Source organism: Crocodylus siamensis, chromosome 4 (assembly GCF_052110815.1).
Source record: "Crocodylus siamensis isolate JL-2025a chromosome 4, ASM5211081v1, whole genome shotgun sequence".
NCBI classification, from domain to species: Eukaryota; Metazoa; Chordata; order Crocodylia; family Crocodylidae; genus Crocodylus; species Crocodylus siamensis.
Window position 1 is genome coordinate 66,380,728 of NC_143398.1, and position 18,539 is coordinate 66,399,266.

At 44.6% G+C, this 18,539-nt stretch overlaps 1 protein-coding gene across 1 annotated transcript in view; it reads left to right on the top strand.

Annotated features, from left to right (window-relative positions):
- Positions 1 to 2,809: 2,809 nt before the first annotated feature.
- The window catches only part of CAND1 (cullin associated and neddylation dissociated 1), a 50,835-nt gene continuing 35,105 nt past the window's right edge, over positions 2,810 to 18,539 (top strand). The window contains exons 1-2 of the mRNA XM_090042482.1: positions 2,810 to 3,189; positions 7,002 to 7,145. Coding sequence (XP_089898608.1) covers positions 3,122 to 3,189; positions 7,002 to 7,145 — 212 coding nt within the window. The 5' untranslated portion in view covers positions 2,810 to 3,121. The remainder of the gene's footprint in view (positions 3,190 to 7,001; positions 7,146 to 18,539) is intronic.

An 18,539-nucleotide genomic window follows, 5' to 3' on the forward strand; every position in this document is an offset into this window, starting at 1 on the left:
AGCCCATACAATGACCCTAAAATCCCAGTGGGAGCAGAAAGAAACAGCTAGTTCCAGCTGAAATCCAACAGATATTGAAAATTAGGAGACTCAGAGCTGACAGTTCACCTCTCCCGTTACCTCCAGAATCTTGGAGTGGAATCCAAGGACGTCTATAAGCTCTTTCTCCACAAAAGCTGAAAGTTCTTTCTGAATCTGATTATTTTATCTGTAAAATGTGCTGAAAACTCTCAAGGTGTAAAGCATGTAATACTAGGTCTGACTGGAAATGATGAGATTTCAAAATGTGAATTAATATCTTGAATGGATCTGTGGACAGCAGACATCTACAATGTGTTGTTCTGCAACAGTGGCGAAGGTGGATGAATGCTTTACAGACATTAGAGATTTTTGCATTTCCCAGAAGTGCTTGGCTCCCCCCCTAGCCTGCTTATATAGTAAAACACAATGCACACAACAATACTTTTAGTGGCATGTGTGTACAAAATAACATTTGGATTAGAATTAACTTTAGCAGCTCTTTAGCTGTGACCATTATACTGTACAACTAATTTCTACTACTAATGCTCTAATCCTTGCGTCTATCCGGAATATTTAAGTGCCAATGTAGATGCAAGTCATTACCAAAATAGCACATTAGGTTCAAATAATTTTTCATTATAATCCAAGGGTCTCCCCGTGACATCTGGAAACCTCTGAGAATCAAAGTACTTCTGGGATTCTCACAAGTCATTGCAACTGAATGGCCTAAAACACTGCTAACGTAAACAGGGCATAATATTAATTGGTTTGAGCATGTGAACATGCAGAACCATGTACTACAACTGCCCCCAGCTGCGTCCTTTAGGAACAATATGGTTGTTTAGGGCAAACATTGCTATAGAACAGACAGGTGAAAAATGGGTTTCAAAAGTTACAGGTGACAGATAACAGACTCCTCCCCCCTATCTGCACAATTCACGTCTTCTGACCCAGGAGGTATTCAGGCAGCAGGGAGAAGCCAGGCTCACTCTTTTCATGGTAATTTCTGACGATGATGATGGAGCAAGTGTCGCCACACTCGCATCAGAAGCACGAGAGCCAGAAAGCCACCACCAGGTAGAATGGTCAATATCAATAAGACCATGGGTGCCCAAACAAGGGCCATACGGCATTTTATAGATATGTGATCCAGATGAGTTTGAGCACCACAGCTGCAGCCAGCATTGTTACAAAGGCCCCCATGCATGGTGGCCTTAAACTGCTCAATGCCCGTTTTGAGATGGTTAAGAGCCATCTGGGCCCTGCAGGGGAGCTGCCATCCTGAGGGGCAGAAGCTGGTGTTAGGGGTGAAGTTCTTTAGCTGCAGTTCTTGTGCAGTTTATTTCCTGCTCCACTGATGGAAGGTGCTTTGATGAGCTTATTGGCCCAAGGGGAGAACAAGGTCCGAGACGTCAGGCGGGAGCTGGTTTTCTGGCACGCACGTGCTAGGCTGGACTGCCAAGAATGGTCCTGATGATGCTTAAAGCGGTTCGTTTCTCTGGAGGCCACCAAAATCACAGACACACACTCATTAGATGGCACAAAAGGTGTATTTGCAAATAGGGTCAGAGCAGAGTCAAAAACTCAGATTACTCTGAACCCACCAAAGGAATTTTGCAGGCTATATTTATCTTTTTCCTCCTGGGCACGTGTGCAGAAACAGGAACTCTTACAGCTCACTTCGTTTCATACAAGCATACATGTGGTTACATCACTACATACATTGCATGTATAGTATAATTAACTACTTAAGTATGCAGGGCGGAGAGGTAAATATGCATCAGCTAATTAAGCATGCTCAGAGACTACTATAGGTCACCAAGAGTTCAACCCCCACCCTTTCAAGGACACAGTCAGTTGAATTCCAGCTTCTGTAATCTGTATGAGAAAGGCTAGGGAGAAGCTGGGGGAGAGTCTGTGATTTAGTATAAGAAAAGCTGTGGCAAGGCTAGGAAAGGAACAAAGTCCTTGGCAGTGTTTCTTTCTTATCGGGTGCAAGATACAAGCTGTGCATTTCTAACAATACTCCATTTCTAACAATATTCCGTTTCTAACACTGATCTTGGGGTTGGAGTAGTACTCTGGTGTAGTGCTTCACCTTTTCAGACTTCAGGCACCTGTAAGGAGACTTGCACCACCCCTGCTCTTTTCACTCTTAATTTTCCCCTTACAGAAAAATACAAGAGTGAGTTTAATGTGGCAAAGCCATCAGAAAGGGCACAAGAGGCCAAAAGGCTTTTGAACACTGTGGGACCCTACTGGGAATCTCTAGGTTTGTCCTGCGAGGCAATCCTAGCAAGGCTTCCACCCTGCCTGCCTGCCGGCAGAATCGCAGAGGTAGGGGCTGCGCCCGCCCATCCAGGAAGCCTCAAAGCGGGAAAATATTCAGGCTTACGTCCACCTCGGCCCGGGCGGTCACTGCAAAGCCTCTCCCGACGGGCTGCGAGGAGCGAGCTCGGCAGCCCGGGGTTTCCCGCGCACAGAGGCGGACAAGGGAGGAGGCGGACGCGCCCTGTCCCCGCCCCCTCACGTCATCCCGCTGAGGCGACATACTTTCATGCCAAGGACAAGCGCGGGCGCCCCCGGGCGGGGACTACGGGTCCCGGCATGCAGCGCACAGAACGAGCTCTCCGCCTCTCCGTGTTCAACGCGCGGCGAGAGTCGCGGAGGCCCAGCATACCTTGGTCCGACCCGTTGCACGCCGGGATGGGTAGTCCTCGCAGCTCGCGCGCCTCCTCCCTTAACCGCTGCCCCGGTCCCTCCCGCGCACGTCTTGCGCCACGTCCGCTCTGACGTCACGGGGACGCCACCAACGGCCCCTCCAGACCAATCGGTGGCGGCGCCGCGCGGCTCGCGAGACTCTCCGTGACCTTTGACCTCGCCCCGAGCGCGAGCAAGCGAACGAGCGAGCGGCTGCCGTCGGCGCTGCCCTTTCCCTTCCCCCGCCCCGCGGCCATGCGCCTGCCCGCCCCGCGCCGGCCTCGCTGATCCGCCGCTCCCCAGAGCCCGGCCCCGCCCCCAGCACCGGCATCGGCGGCGGCAGGCGAGGTGGAGCCGGCGAGAGCGAGGAGAGCCGCCCCCCCCGCGCGGGCCCCTCGATATGGCGAGCGCCTCGTACCACATCTCCAACCTGCTGGAGAAAATGACGTCCAGCGACAAGGACTTCAGGTGGCCGCCGGCCCCGCCCCTCCCCCCCCACCCCAGCCCGCTCGGCGGCTCGCCGCCCTTCCCCCCCCTCCCTCCGGGAGGCCCCGCGTGTCCGCGGCCCGCGCCTGCTCCCGCTCCGCCCTCGCGCGGCGGCGGTCTCGCGGCCTAGGCAAGCGCCGCGGGAGCGGCCTGTGGAGGCGTTGAGACCTTCCCCGCCCCCAAAGGCCGCCGGCTGCCCTGACAGCCTCATCCGGAGCCCTCCAAAGGCTCGTCCTGTGTGAAGGGAGAGCGCAGAGGCTGGCTCAGGACCTGGCACTGCCACCCTTTAATCAGATACTTGTGATGTGGGCGAAGGTGGCTCCCCTCCCCCTTTTTCAAAAAAAGAAACCAAACCTGGAGCCAGCAGTGGGAAGCCAAAGGGTTCAGCTGCTTGAAGGTTTTAGGTTAAAATCTTGTTTTGAGCCCAATAAATAAAGTCCAGAAAAATCTAAGTGGCAGGTATGCTTCCTGCTGCAGGCGGTGGAAAATATATGAGATGGTTTAAAAAATTCTAGACAAAAGTGAAAACAAGCTGGTTTTCTGGTTCTCTTGTATTGCACTGAACTTCAGCACTCGGCCTTTAGTTGCTGCGGGAGCATGTGCCTCCTAACCAGACTGCTTCAGAGTGTTTTTTCTGTGCAGTAGGAAAGAGATGGTCTGTGGGCTCTGGTTTACAGGTATATGTGTTTTATCTGTGTCTTCTGGGAGCAGTTGTAACATTAGGGACATGTGATTGGATTTCGCCATTAGATACTGATGGGAGTTTCTTTCTAATTCACAGTACAACGCCCTAAAAATGGTCTAGGCTTAGGCTATACCTTTACAAGGGAAAGTATATTAGTATGTAATAGCCTTCTAAATTACTTGAAAGCTGGTATTTTAACAATCAAATTTTAAGCCTTGAGAGTGGTTTCTCTTAAACCTTATCTCTTGAGCTTTTTAAAATTTAGGCAGCCTTTCCCAAACTTGTTCTTTACACATGCTTAAAGTGAGTTTTCTTAGATTTTTGTGGTGACTAACTTCTGGAGAGGTCTAGTCACATGACTACTAAATGCAGGTTTGAGCGGGCTTCAGTATTTTGCCCCAAAATGACCTGTGTGAGACCAGACATATTTGGCTGAACTTGAAAGCAAAAGAAAAAAGTAGCTAAAGCTTATTAGGCATTAATTGAGGAGTAGGAGTTCTGTACTAGGTATTTTTCACCTCAAAAGGTATATGTGTACTTTGTGAAACTGTTTATGTATTTATATATTTCTTAACTTTTGATTAGTCTTTGAATTTGCAGATTACAAGATATATGATTAAGAATTGAGATGCATTGAATTTGTCATGTATTTGCATGCAGAACCAAGTCTTTGTGTTAAAGATCAGTTTTCTTATGGCTCCTTGATGTTATAGGGTGTTGAGTAGTTCAGAGAACATAGCCATTGAAAGAACAACAGTTTAGATTAGGGTCAGCAAAGTTTTTGGGTAGAGTGTGAAAAACACCTGCAACCTCAACTTCTAAGATCCAGTCCTTGTTGTGGCAGTGCCCCTTCTCTGTCATCTGCCTTGAGGCACGTGTGCCAAGTAAAATGCCTTTGTTTGACACACTCTGGCACCTGTGTGGGCGGTTGCCTACCCCTGATTTAGCTGTAAACATGCTATCAAGGAAAAGAATGAACAAACTAAGTTAGAAAACACCTTGTGAAAGTAATGAATAAGTAACAGTTTACCTATCTAAAAAAATTAAGATTCAGTTTAAATCTAAATTATCCATCATTTGTGATTAGTTTAATTTTTTCTTTTTCGATTAGTTGCCCTTACTGCAGGGCCATCACCCCTGCTAAAGCAGGCACAGTCTGTTCCTCAGGAAATAGAGCTGAAAACTTGTAAGTGCGATCTGTAGCAGTTATTGGGACATCACTGCCTGATTGTCCTCTTCAGGCCATGTTGAGTACAGCAAGTCTGGGGAAGAAAGGGGCTGTGATGAAAAACCAAGCCCAGACTAGGGAAGACTAGGTTTTTAAGTGCCAGTTATTTTTCCTAGTTGTATATGATTTAAATTGTCACTTCATGTATATGTTACATGGAAGACTGTGTGGGAGGGCTCTTGGCTTGCAGTTTTGAAGAGGGAGCTGTTGCTGGACTGAGAGAGCATAAGTTGAGTTGTTGGTGGGTAAAGATTGAGAAAATCTGAGGTTAATCAGGCCTGGGAAGTAGATGTTGGTGATCAGGAAATGAGCCCAAAGTAAACCGGGTATCAAGTGGAGTTAGAAGAAGGAAGTGAAAGGTAGTTCAGAAACTGGATTTAGTTTTATTGAATGTATGCCTAAGTGCTCAACTGTCTTGCTTGTGTCCATATTACCATCCCACTCTTCCGTTTTCTTTACTTTTCAATTTTGACTTTGTCTCCAGCTGTTTTCCTGGTCTTGCTTAAATGTAGGTCCTGTTGAGACTAATCATTTAGATATTTTTGGCTCATCTGGTCCCTCCCAGGTTAGGATTGGCTTCAGTGGGACTAAGCAAATCAAGACTGCATGAGGAAGGTGTTCTACTTCATCTCTGTATTTAAGGCTGTAGGGGTAACTTTCCAGGTGTGACCTGAGCTTGGATGATGCTGAGATGTCTGCCTGAGTCCCACTGAAGTAATTAAAGCCCAAATATCAGCATTAGCTGCTTAAGTGTTGATCATTTCGGTAGCTAAATGGTAGCATGTGATGGTATAGAACAGTGATTTTCAACCTGTGGTCCGTGGACCTCTGGGGGTCTGCAAACTGTGTCTTAAGGGGTCTGTGAAAGATGCCTGTGATCAATCAAAAGTATGTGAATACCACACTTACAACTCAAAGGAATCACCACCTCCATGTGAAATTTCCAAAGGTGTCTGGACCTTCATTTGAAATTTTTTAGGAGTCTACAAATGAAAAGTGGAAAACCACTGGTATAGAAGCATACTTAGTTTGAAACTCAAAATAGATGCAAGTGCAGAATGAAGAAGAAATGTAAACAAAAAGGAGAAATATAAGGCATATGTAGTGGGGTCCTAACAGGTAGTTTTTGCAGGAATGAATGGACATAAAACAAATTGCTAAATGATTAGTTACAAATAAATACCACTCTCTTCACTTGAGTTCTATATACTCTGGCCCACAGATCATAATTAAACATAGAATTTGGTAGTCTTCTCCAAAGGAGCATGGGAAATCAAAACTAGGTACTGAAAAATGTGTAAATGACCATGTTTTAGGTCTGAGAAACCTATAGTCTATCTAGGAGAAAGAAAATACAAAAGATAAATGTAAAACAGTTTAATTATCTTGTCTTCAGTTAGGTTTTGCTTCAGTTAGTTTTGCACAGTTAGACCTGTGACAATGCTTTTTTTGGTTTTAGATTTGGAAAAGTTTTTTACAAAATATCTGAAGCCATTCATAATATTGCTTTAAGACTAGGAATGGATTCCATTCTTAACCTGTGCTTTTTATTCTCTTTGTAGATCTCTAGTCCCTAAAATAATGTAAACACTAAAAATAAAGGTTGTACTTCCCCTTGTTCTTAGGGAAAACTTCAACATAAATGTTGTTCTTGATGTATGAGAAATACTATAAGTGATTTTTCTTGAATTAGCTTTTCCCCCAGTATAAGTAGTTAAAATAGTGCTTCTGACCCTGTAATAATACTTCTGACTGGTAACATTAATATAGTTTTAAATAGACTAAATTTCATCTGGCATGAAGAAAACATAATCTTGAACTGTATGGTTAAATGGATGCAGGCTATTTATGACACAATGGTTTGATTTTTCTTTTGGGCAGGTTTATGGCTACAAATGACCTGATGACAGAATTACAGAAAGATTCCATCAAGCTCGATGATGACAGTGAAAGGAAGGTGGTGAAGATGATTCTAAAATTACTAGAGGATAAGAATGGCGAGGTGCAAAACTTGGCTGTCAAATGGTATGCATTCTCTCTTTCATGGAAACAATTGTCTAATATTTGGACAGCATAATCTACTTCTGTATAGCACTTGACTGTTCAAATAAATGTGACAATGTTCAATTTATCATCTTTCAAGTGATTTCTTCCAGGGGTTTTTGCTTTAATAATAGACTTCTTACGAAGTTGTTTTTGTTTATGTTGCTGTTTCTAAACTGTGATGAGCTGGTTTGCATAGCATTTGCTGGTGATCTTTGGAGACCTAGTCTTTTGCGATTTTTCTCTCTCTTCATTGCCTGTTGTAAAACAGCATTAAAAAAAACTTAATTACCCTTCCATTAAAATGTACTTCAGGAGGGATGTGAACAACATGGAGAGGGTCTAGAGGAGGGCCACCTGCATGATCAGGGGTCAGCAGGGCAGGCCCTACAAGGAGAGGCTACAGGACCTGAACCTGTTCAGCCTCCACAAGAGAAGGCTGAGGTGGAGATCTAGTGGCCTGTTACAAACTAGTCAGAAGGGACCAGCAGGCATTGAGGGAGTCCCTGTTCCCACCAGGAGTGACTAGAAATAACAGTCACAAGCTGGCAGAGGGTAGATTTAGGCTAGACAGCAGTAGGCGCTACTTCACTGTCAGGGCGGCTAGGCTCTGGAACCAACTTCCAAAAGAAGTGGTGCTGGTTCCTATCCTAGGGATCTTTAAAAGGAGGCTAGATGAACACCTTGCCAGGGTCGTTTGACCCCAGTACTCTTTCTTGCCATGGCAGGGGGTCGGACTTGATGATCTGCTCAGGTCCCTTCCAACCCTACCAACTATGAAACTATAAAATGTTTCTGTAGTTGCCATATGGATGTTCCTTGTCTAAGGAGAGGAATTTGATCTTCATTGTCTTAAATGCAGGACAGGATTCATGCTTTTATGATTGTTTTAAATACAAATCCAAACACTCAAAGTAATATGAATAGTATAGGTTTGTTTATCAAATCAACCAGCTTTTTGTTCAATACAGTTTAATGCATTCAGCATTTTAAGTACTTCAGTTTCAGGCCTATGATACATTGACCGAAGACGGGTAAGGATATAGAAGAGACTATAAGCTGGTTTCAGGTACCTCCACTGTTAGTCTCTCATCTTGCCCAGATTCATACACTGAGGGTGTTTTCTCATTAACCACCTATTCTCCTTGGGTGTCTAATTTATTAACACATTTTTAAACAAGTCTTTTTCTCAGTTCTCCCAACTGGTTCCTGTTCCCTGTAGGCATATACTTTCCAGATCCTAAAAAGAGAGTCTCTCCATGTGAAGAAATTCACACAGCCCTCTTCCTCCGGAGTACTTTTTGTGACTGAAGTTGGGCTGCCTTTATCTTTCATTTAGCCTGGTTTTGTCAGTCACGTGTTTGTGTCATGTGAACTGTAAATTGAAGTAAATGTTATAGGTGAGGCTGAACACAAGTCTTCCTTAGAGGCAGCTCACCTTGCGGTTACTTGATATTGCACAAATATTTGTTTGAACAAAGCTTATAACTAATGCATGTTCACGTTTTATATGTAGGAAGTGCTGGAAGTGTCTCTGTGTTGTTTAATATTAGGCTGGCCAAAATACTGGGAAAAGTACCATTAGGAAGCATCAGGAGGCAGTAGGCAACTTCTTTCTTAGTTTTAGGGTTTTCTTAATAGTATGCTTATATAGTTATTGATATTCATTACAGTGTCCCTTATAAGCTGCAGTACTAGCTAGTATCTCTTTCACAGTAGTTCTACTTCATTAATTTGCTGATTACAGTGGGCCAGTTCCTGTTCAGCCTGTTAGGCACTTGAGTGTACTTTAGTTGCCTTAACATTGTCCCATTCTACTCTGTTTGGTTTTTTTTTAAATGCACTAACTCAAAAGATGGGCGAGTACTTCTTCTCTTTACTGTCTTTTTAAATCTTAGTTTTAAGATGATTTTATGATACAAAGGTGGACAAGTTAATGGATTTTCAGGGACGTATGCAATATGGAGTAGGATTTTACCCAGTCTTTGCAGAAGCGTCTGTAGAATAATGATTTTTACACAATAGAATGAAAGCTGTATTTTTGTGTTACTTTGTTTACTTCTGAAATTACCTGTGGATACGAAGTTGTACCATCTTCCAATAAAAGGCTTTATATTGTACTCAAGCAGGTTAGACAAGTGGTGCTTAACCTCCAGCCTGTGGGGCCATGTCACCTGGCCATGGATACTTCCCAGGAATATGGAAATTTGGTTATGGGGGAGCACTGGCAACATTAATTACCACAGCTTTTAGACCCACTGCTCTTTTGCCACCAACTTTCTGAGCCTGTAAGGAGCCCAGCACGCTGGATGACATGGGTCTGTGCACTGAATCATTCTGGCATGTGGAGTTGCTCTGCAGCTGGAGTTGGTGTGTGGATTTACACTAGATTGTACCTGTGGACTCACCCTGTGTGCCAGCTACATGTGAGATTCAGCCTGCTGCTAAGCCCATGCCACTTATCCTTTGTCTAGCCCACAGGACCAAAAGGCTGTGCACTACTGAGTTAGACAGTTAAAGACAATAGTAACCAAATTTGAGATGTACACTGTTTGGTTATAGAACTTGGTTAAAGCTTGACATGGGTAATACAAAAATATAATGAAAAATTAGTGCTGTAGTGTACACAGTAACACTTAGTCATAATTTTCAAACTTGTGAGCGTAAAATTAGGTTCCAAATCTTCGATTTGGGAGCCCCCAGATCTCATAATGTATTCTAATTAGTATTGTTTATGCGGCAGAAGAAAATCTTTTTTGTCTTGGCTTATATTTACTTAGTTTATGTTTATATTGCTTTAGAAAAATGAATAGGATGAGGAAATACAGTGGATTAAATTTTGTATAGCTTCATGAGTTTATACCATTTTCTTTGGCATCCTCACATTTTCACTTGCTGGTTTGCTTTGCTGTACTAACTCTAGAAACAATGACTTTTCTAGCAAGTTTCTAGGTAGTGTCCCTTGATATGTTAGGGAAGGAAGAAAGGTGCTTTAGGCACTACTGTGAAAAACGTAACACTCAAAAAAAATAAAGGGAGATGAGCAGCTCCAGTTGCAGCATGCACTCTGGGAGGACATTGGGGCCATGTGGCCCTGGATTTGCGTGTGGTGGGCAGGCCACAGCTGCAGGCTGGAACCAAGGCTGCACTGGGCTCTCCTTGCCAGGGGCTGGGCTCAGGACATGGGCTACGGAGGGGGCTGCAGCCAACCCAGATTTCACTGTAGCTCCCTCTCATTGCCACCATGTGTCTGGCGCAGCCCCAGTTCAACCCCTGCCTCCCCCCACACTCTAGCAAGAGCCGAGGCTGCGCCAGGTGCACAGCCACATTGGTAGAGAGCTACAACAAAATTTGGGGTGGCTGCAGCCCATTCCGTAGCCCCCGCCCCGAGCCCAGCCTCTGGTGAGAACAATGTGGTGCAGCCCCAGCTCCAGCCCACCCCACACAGATCCAGGGGCACATGCCTCCGCCTGCCCCCTCAACCCCCCCCGGTGCCCTCCTGGGGTGGACACAATGGTGGAAGCCACCTTCCCCCCCGACGAGCCATGGTTCCATCCCGCACTCCGCTTCGTCCTACCCTGGGATGTGCCTGCCCCTATCCCCTCCCTCGTGGTGGGGGTGTTGATTTGCGCCCCCAGGCCCCTCCCCTCCCCTTCCACCACAACGGACTTAACCAGCTGGAGGCAGCTCTTCACACTGTATTAGAAATAGGATTAGTATCAGCCGATATGCCTCTTTAAAAATTGGATCTTGGTATCGACCCCAAAAATTGGTGCACTCTTAGTGGTGGTCTTTAAATAGAAGTATGCTAACATAAGCTAGGGTGGTGGAACATCTGAACTTACCCTGAAAGGAGACAGTAGAGAAGCAAGCAGGTGTAAACTAAATCTGACTAAAATGCTCAAAACTAAATCTCCAGTCCTTTAGAAAAATTAAACACAGTAGCTAATGAAAGGACCTCCTTTAATGAATCTGTTGATTTAATATTTAGTTGACTGACATGGTACTTCATTAGTTATTTATGCACAACATGCTGCTTGTTTCAAACTTTCATGCAGTGTATGAAGGCAAGGTTCTGCTCTTGGTTTTATTTTACCGTGCTGTATCTGTTATCCATATGAAAAGGAATATTTATAGTGTTTTTGCTAATTGACTTGAATTGGAAAGTCATGTAGAATTTACTCTCAATGTCTTCAGCAGTGAGATGGAAGCAATAATGTAATGTTGTTTTGTGCAGGATTGAACATAATATGATCAGCAGTTTGTTCTGGATCAGGGGTGTCAAACTCACTTGACCTCATAGGCCAGAAATGGGGTGAGATGTGGTGGTGTTAACTGGCCCTGCTGCAAGGGGATGGTGGCTCTGGCAGCTGTGAGAGTTAATGCCACTGCTTGCCCTATCGCTGCAGGATTGTGTTCTCATTGTTGCTTACTGTGATGTTTTGTATAACAGTCCAAATAATGTTACACAACAATGTTGAACTTACCACAAAGGGGAAGAGAAATGTAAAGGAAAAATTACTGAGCAAACCATAAAGCATTGTTTAAATTCCATTTGCAGGTTTAGGCAGAAAAAAAGCTATAACTTCTTGTGAGGTCACTCCTGTTAAAAGGTGTTTAAAAACAGTTCTCTGGCATGTCCTACTCAATAGTTTGTTTCTGTCTGATTAGATAGAACAATGTTTGTTCTTTCTTATGCTCCTTATCTTTTTCATAGCTGGTGATGGGTACTGTGTAGTGAAGGCTTGTTCTTGTTTTGCTTTCCCAATGAAGCACCATTCTGATGGTATCATGTGCCTGTCAAAATTGGTCTCAGATCTTGGGGTTTTATCTGGGATAAACAAGCCCCAGCCAAAGGGCATTTTAGATTAAATTAGTTTGTTGGCTTATTAATAGGTTAAATGAGTCTAGGATGGGGTAGGCAATGTTTTTGGCCAGAATGCTGAAAAAAACTCACTGTCTACCTCGTAAGCTGCTGGAATGCCGGCATGCCAGAAAAACAAAACTGAGGTCGGGGGTACGTGGAGGAACGCACTGCATATTAATATAGTTAATCATAAATGTTGCTATGTTCTTTTTTTTTTTAATACAGTAAATACCAGGTTTTCTAAAAATTCGAAACTTGGTGACAGTAAATAAGTTCATATACTGCCTTTGTGTGCAATTGGTGTTGTGCTGACCTCACCCTTGGTGCTTGTGGCTGAGTTTGCAAAGCTTTGTGAAACTCTCAGCATCACCACAGATACAGGTTCAGCCTCCCTGTCTGTGCCTGCCCCCTCCTCGCCCTGGCCCTGGTGCTTACCTGGCGCTGGGAGCTGTGGCTGTGCAGAGAGCCCAGAGCAGCAACTTGGGAAAAAAAAATAATTTTTTGTAAACGTTTTCCTCGGCACACCTGCTGGCACGCCAAGGAAAATGTCTCCACATGCTACTAATTTGCACTCATGCTGGGGGTTGTCTATCCCTGGCCTAGGAGATATAGTATGTCTTCTCTGACAGGACATTTTTGAATGTGAATATTGTTATTTTTCTCAGTTTTTAATGTTGCTCAGAAAGAGATGTGGCAGTGAGATATTATTTGCATTGCAGTGATACCAACATGATGAGGGGCATGATTTGATAGTCTTTATGCAGCTAGCCTTCTCAGGTTTGCTTGTGTTTTGTGCAGAGAAAGTGTGTTTTGTTCTTGGGTGTCACTCCGCTAATTTGTATGTCCTGCTTGTCTTTGGAGGCCACGCAGAAGAAACTTGCTAGGTTGACATGTGGGTGACCCACTGAAGGGTGTGTCTAAGTAACTTGATCTGTGTAGCTGATATTGTGTACAGGGTGGTGCTTCAAGTAAACTTTTCCTTCAGGCTTTTATATTTTTTTAGTGTGTCTGTTAGGGTGGAGGTCCTTTTCACTTAAGTTAGTTACTTCATATGGACACAGTAGATATGGATGGTAATGACACTGATAAAAAAAATTCTCTGTTCAAGGTTAAGGCAAAGGTGTTTCTCCAAAGTCAGTTTCTGCTGCTCTGATTTAAGTAGATAGCTCACATTTTACATCTAAAACAGCTCAGAGAAGCCTAAAGAAGATAACTACTTTTAGGCAGATACAAGAATAATGCAAAAGAAGGGCTCCAGTTTTTTTTCCTATTTGGTACTCTAGTTACAGCATTTTAGATGGGAATTAGAATTTTCTGTTTGAGAGAGTAGTCCTTTACATCCTTCAGGGAAGTTTTTGCTAACTTGAAGCACCCATTGGTATGATTGGGTATAACACATAGATGCCAGTGTTTTGGTGCTGTTCAGCAAACTTTATTTTTTATTTACTAGTCAACTGGCTGTTGACTTCTCAAGCTTAAAAATATTTTGGTGGTTCCTTGCTTTTTGCTAAAATTATTCCTGTTAAAATGATTACAGAACTGGGTTTTGAAGACCTTTCTTTCTGCTGATGTTTCTCTGATGTCATCTATAGCATCATTTTCTACAGTCTTTCTATTTCAATTGTAACATGACATCCTGTGGATTATAGCTTGTTTGAGAAGACTTACATCCACAGCAGCTGTAATCGTACTTGCCAACAAAGGACAATGGTTATTTTTAGAAATGGGTTGATTTTTTTTTTTTATTCAGTATTTAAAATATGATCCTGATTGTAGTCGTCTCAGAGGCTATGCATGTTAAGCAACTTTTTTTTTTTTTGTTAAAGTGGTGATGGCTGATCAGGTTTCTAGGATCAGGTCTCTTGAACCTCTCTCTAGTCAATTCAATTATTTTCAAAAAGAGGTAATTTGGCTTCTGGCACAAAAACACAAGATGGCTTGCTAAATCTAGCAGAAAAAATAAATAGCAAAAGGTTTTCTTTTTGCCTTTCAAAAGGCTGCAAAATAGAGAACTAAAGTGGAGCATCTATACACTAAGGGTAGAGTGGAGTTTAAGGATAATTTAGATACAGTACAAATACTGAATTAATTCTTTGTCTAAGCCTACCACAAAGAATTAAGGTGCATAAGAGGAGGTGTCTAATGGGAATGAGGATGTGTTAATGGCAGTCTCCACATCTAGGGTGAATTCAAAATTTTGCTCATAGTGACGAGAACTGAGGGAGCGGGCTTGGGTTTTATATCCATTCTGGATTATTGGAAAAAATGGCTATAAAATTACAAGTTGGTGATGGATTAATTAAAAATCCTTGCTAACTGGCTGGTTGTACCCTGTGACTAGAGAATAGCAAACTTGGAGTCATTTTATGTATTCTTTGTTAGACATCTGAATGGTACTTGGCTATCTAAATGTGTTCCTATTCTGCTCTAATTGAGTCCCTGAAAACCATTAATGTGTTTATTTTTGCAAAATGCCTTCATCTTAGTTTTAAGACTAAATTGCAAAAAGTGGTGAAGACACACTTACCCTTTGTATCAGTTGTTTTACAGGGACTCATGCAGGATGGAATAAGATTGTGCTTAGACACTTAAAGCTTGTCTGTGCTTCCGGGATGGACCTTGGCATGGCATATCTGTATCTCCTCTGTCTATGCCTTCCATCATGCTCCAAACAACACGTACATGGTGAGGTACTCTGGGCTTGGCCCAGCAGTTGCTCTCAAGATCAATGGCATAAGACAGAGGTTCCCAAACTTTCTTATTATGTACCCCCTTCCAGATTTACCAGCTGCCCACATACTCTACCATCATATATTTTATATTTTAACCCCTTAAATGCTGATTATTATTACCGTACAAGCCTTGTTTTCTGGAATGAAGGGGGTGCTGGTAATCTAAAAATGCCAGTTACCTTGAGGCACAGGGGCTTCTGGCCGGACACGGAGCAGGTGGAGAGGGGTGGTGGCCGCCACACGTGGGAGAGGGGGCTGGTGGTGGCTGCATGCAGAATGCTGGCAGCGCAGGGTGGTAGGTGGTGGCTACTGCCATGTGTGAACTTTCTTCCCCCGTCGCATCTGGCAGGACAGCCTGAAATTCTAGTTAATAGAAATGCTAGTTAGTAAAATGCTAGATATCAGGACTTTTATTGTATAATGAAAATTAAATCCACCATTACACAATTGCTCTCATGTACAGTTTCTCCAGAAGTACACGTACTACGGTTTGAGACCCCCTGGTGTAAGCAAACTTGCCAGCAACTTCCTTGATTTGGATTGTGCCCATAGGCATGGGTGGGTGAGACAAGTTGGCTGGGACGTACAGGTGCCATGGTGTAGACAGGCACTTAAAAGCCTAAATTCCATTTCAGTACTTTATTGGTGGAATAGGATCTGGTCTGTAATGTTTCTAGTCACAAAATTAGGAACAAGAGATCTGTACCTGTTAGTTTGACCTTGATATAATGCAGACTTTACAGTTTAAGGGATGGTATTGCCAAAAACAGCAGTAAAAAGAAAATGGGATAAAATGCAATGTAGCATTATCCGAGGTAGATCATGTTGGACTAACCTGAGATTGTTCTTTGGTGGGATAACAGACTTAAGAAAGAGCAGTGAAATTGATCTAATCTGTATAAACAAATCATTTGATGTTGAACCACATGGGAAACATGTATGTTGGAGAAGATGAATATGAATAGTAGAATTGTATCCTGGATAAAGAGCTGGTTAAAGGGAAGACTGCAAAAAGGTAATACTGAAAAGGAAATCATAAGGTTGGAGAGAGGTTACTAGTGGTGTTTCTTAGGGATTGGCCTCAAACAGTAGTGTTTAGATTTTTCATTTAGGTGTGTGCTTACGAAATTTCAAGGTGACCCAAAGCTGAGAAGTATTGCCAGTATGGGGAGGAAAAGATGCACTGTGTATTGGAGAAATAGGAGCATGAAACTTAATAGTTTGAGCTGCAAAGTTCTTAAGGGTTAATACCAAGGCATTTTGCAGTAAACTAGCAGCTAAGATTGGAGACAGCAGAAGAATCATCTACATCAGTGGTTTTCAACCTTTTTTAGGAAGTATACCCCTGCTGGCCCCCTTTTTAGTAACTATACCCCTGGGGAGGATAGTGAGTGGCCCGACATGAGGGGTGTGGGGGGGCATAAGGCGCTGAGCGGTGGGTGTTGAGCAGCCAGACGCGGAGCAAGGGCACAGTGAGCAGCAGCAGTGCAGCGTCTGTGCAGCCCTGCTCTTGCCCCACCCTGGCCCTCCTTCTGTGAGGCAGCAACACGGGGTGGTGGCACTCTACCCCTGCCCACCCCCTGTGTACCGCCTAAGTCATTTCAAAGTACCCCTAGGGGTACATGTACCCCTGGATGACACCCCGATCTAGACGTATTGGCTGATTAGTGGCTCAGGGCCATTCTGCAGCATTGATGCAGCCGTAGTAAAGGCTGCTGTTATTCTGGGAAATATTAGGCAATATTGTTGTAGTAACAGCAGAGAAGTATTAGTTCTATTGTACATCTGTTGGTAAAATTGCAATTAGAGTACTGTGTGCATGGCTTGTCATCTATGTTCAGAAAAGATTAATTCAGTTTATAATATGTAGTTTTCATAGTTAGTTAGTTAATAGGGTTAGAAGGGACCTGAGAAGATCATCAAGTCCGACACCCTGCCATGGCAGGAAAGAGTAGGTGATTGTCTAGCCTTGTCTTAAAGACCCCCAGGGTAGGAGCCAGCACCATTTCCCTTGAAGTTGGTTCCAGATCTTAGCCGCCCTGACAGTGAAGTAGCACCTCCTGATGTCTAATCTGAATTTACCCTCAGCCAGCTTGTGACTGTTATTTCTAGTCACTCCTGGTAGTGCTTGGGGGAACAGAGACTTCCCCAATGCCTGCTGGTCCCCTCTGACTAGTTTGTAACAGGCCACTAGATCCCCCCATCAGCCTTCTCTTGTGGAGGCTGAATAGGTTCAGGTCCCATAGCCTCTCCTTGTAGGGCCTGCCCTGCTGCCCCCGATCATGCAAGTGGCCCTCCTCTGGACCCTCTCCATGCTGTCCACATCCCTCTTGAAGTGTGGCGCCCAGAACTGGACGCAGTACTCCAGCTGTGGCCTGACCAGTGCCGCATAGAGGGGGAGGATCACCTCCCTGGACCTGCCTGAGATGCATCTATGGATGCGTGACAAGGTGAGGTTGGCCTTCCTGACTGCATCCCCACACTGCCGGCCTGTGTTCATCTTGGCGTCAATGATGACTCTGAGATTCTTTTCTGCCTCTGCGCTGATGAGAAGGGAGTTCCCCAGCCTATAGGTATGGTGCTGGTTCTTCCTCCCCAGGTGCATCACCTTGCACTTGTTGGTGTTGAATCCCATCCTATTTTCATCCACCCACCCCTGTAACCTGTCTAGGTCTGATTGTAGCCTATTCCTTTCTTCTAATGTGCCCACATCCCCCCACATCTTAGTGTCATCAGCAAATTTGAACAGGGTGCTTTTTACCCCCTTGTCCAAGTCACTGATGAAGATGTTGAACAGTGCGGGCCCGAGGACCGAGCCCTGCGGAACCCCACTGCCCACATCCCTCGAAATCGAAAATGACCCATCCACCACCACTGGGTGCAGCCCTCCAGCCAGTTGGTGACTCATTTGACTATGTAGGTGTTGACACCACAGTCCCCCAGTTTCTTAATGAGAATGGGGTGAGACAGTGTCAAAGGCCTTCCGAAAGTCCAGGAAGGCTTTGTCCACTGCTACCCCTGCATCTAAGGATTTGGTGACCTGGTCGTAGATAGCTAGCAGGTTGGTCTCACAGGACCTGCCTGTAATGAACCCGTGTTGGTTGCCCCTAAGCATAATCTCCCCTGCTGGCCCCTCGTGGACATGTGCCAGAATAATTCTCTCAGAAAGCTTCCCAGGATCGAGGTAAGACTAACTGGCCTAGAGTTCTCTGGGTCCTCCTTCCTCCCTTTTTTGAAGATGCGAACCACATTGGCCCTCTTCCAGTCCTCTGGCACCACACCAGAGCACCACGAGTGCTCGTAAAGCCGTGTCAGGGGTCCCGCAATGACCTCAGCTAATTGCCGCAGCACTCTGGGCTGGTGATCATCCGGACCTGCTGATTTAAATACATCCAGCCCCTCCAGAAGTTCCCTGACTAGATTCTCACTGACCCTTGGCCTAGGTGCGCTTCCCCTGAGGGGGGCCCAGTGGAGCGCTGATCCGGTCCCTGCTCAGGAAAATGGAGGCAAAGAAGTTGTTAAATAGGTTAGCTTTGTCTTTTGGTGTGATGACCATATTTCCCAGCGTATCTTGCGGGGGCCCCACGTTACCCGGAACCTTCTTTTTGCCCCCTATGTATTTAAAAAAGGACTTCTTGTTGTCCTTGATCCGGGTAGCTAGTCCCAGTTCCATCTCCACCTTGGCCTTCCTGACTGCCCGCCTGCATCCCTGAGCAACCGCAGTATAATCCTCCCTGGTGATGGCCCTTCCCTTCCATTGGGTGTGCGCCTCCCTTT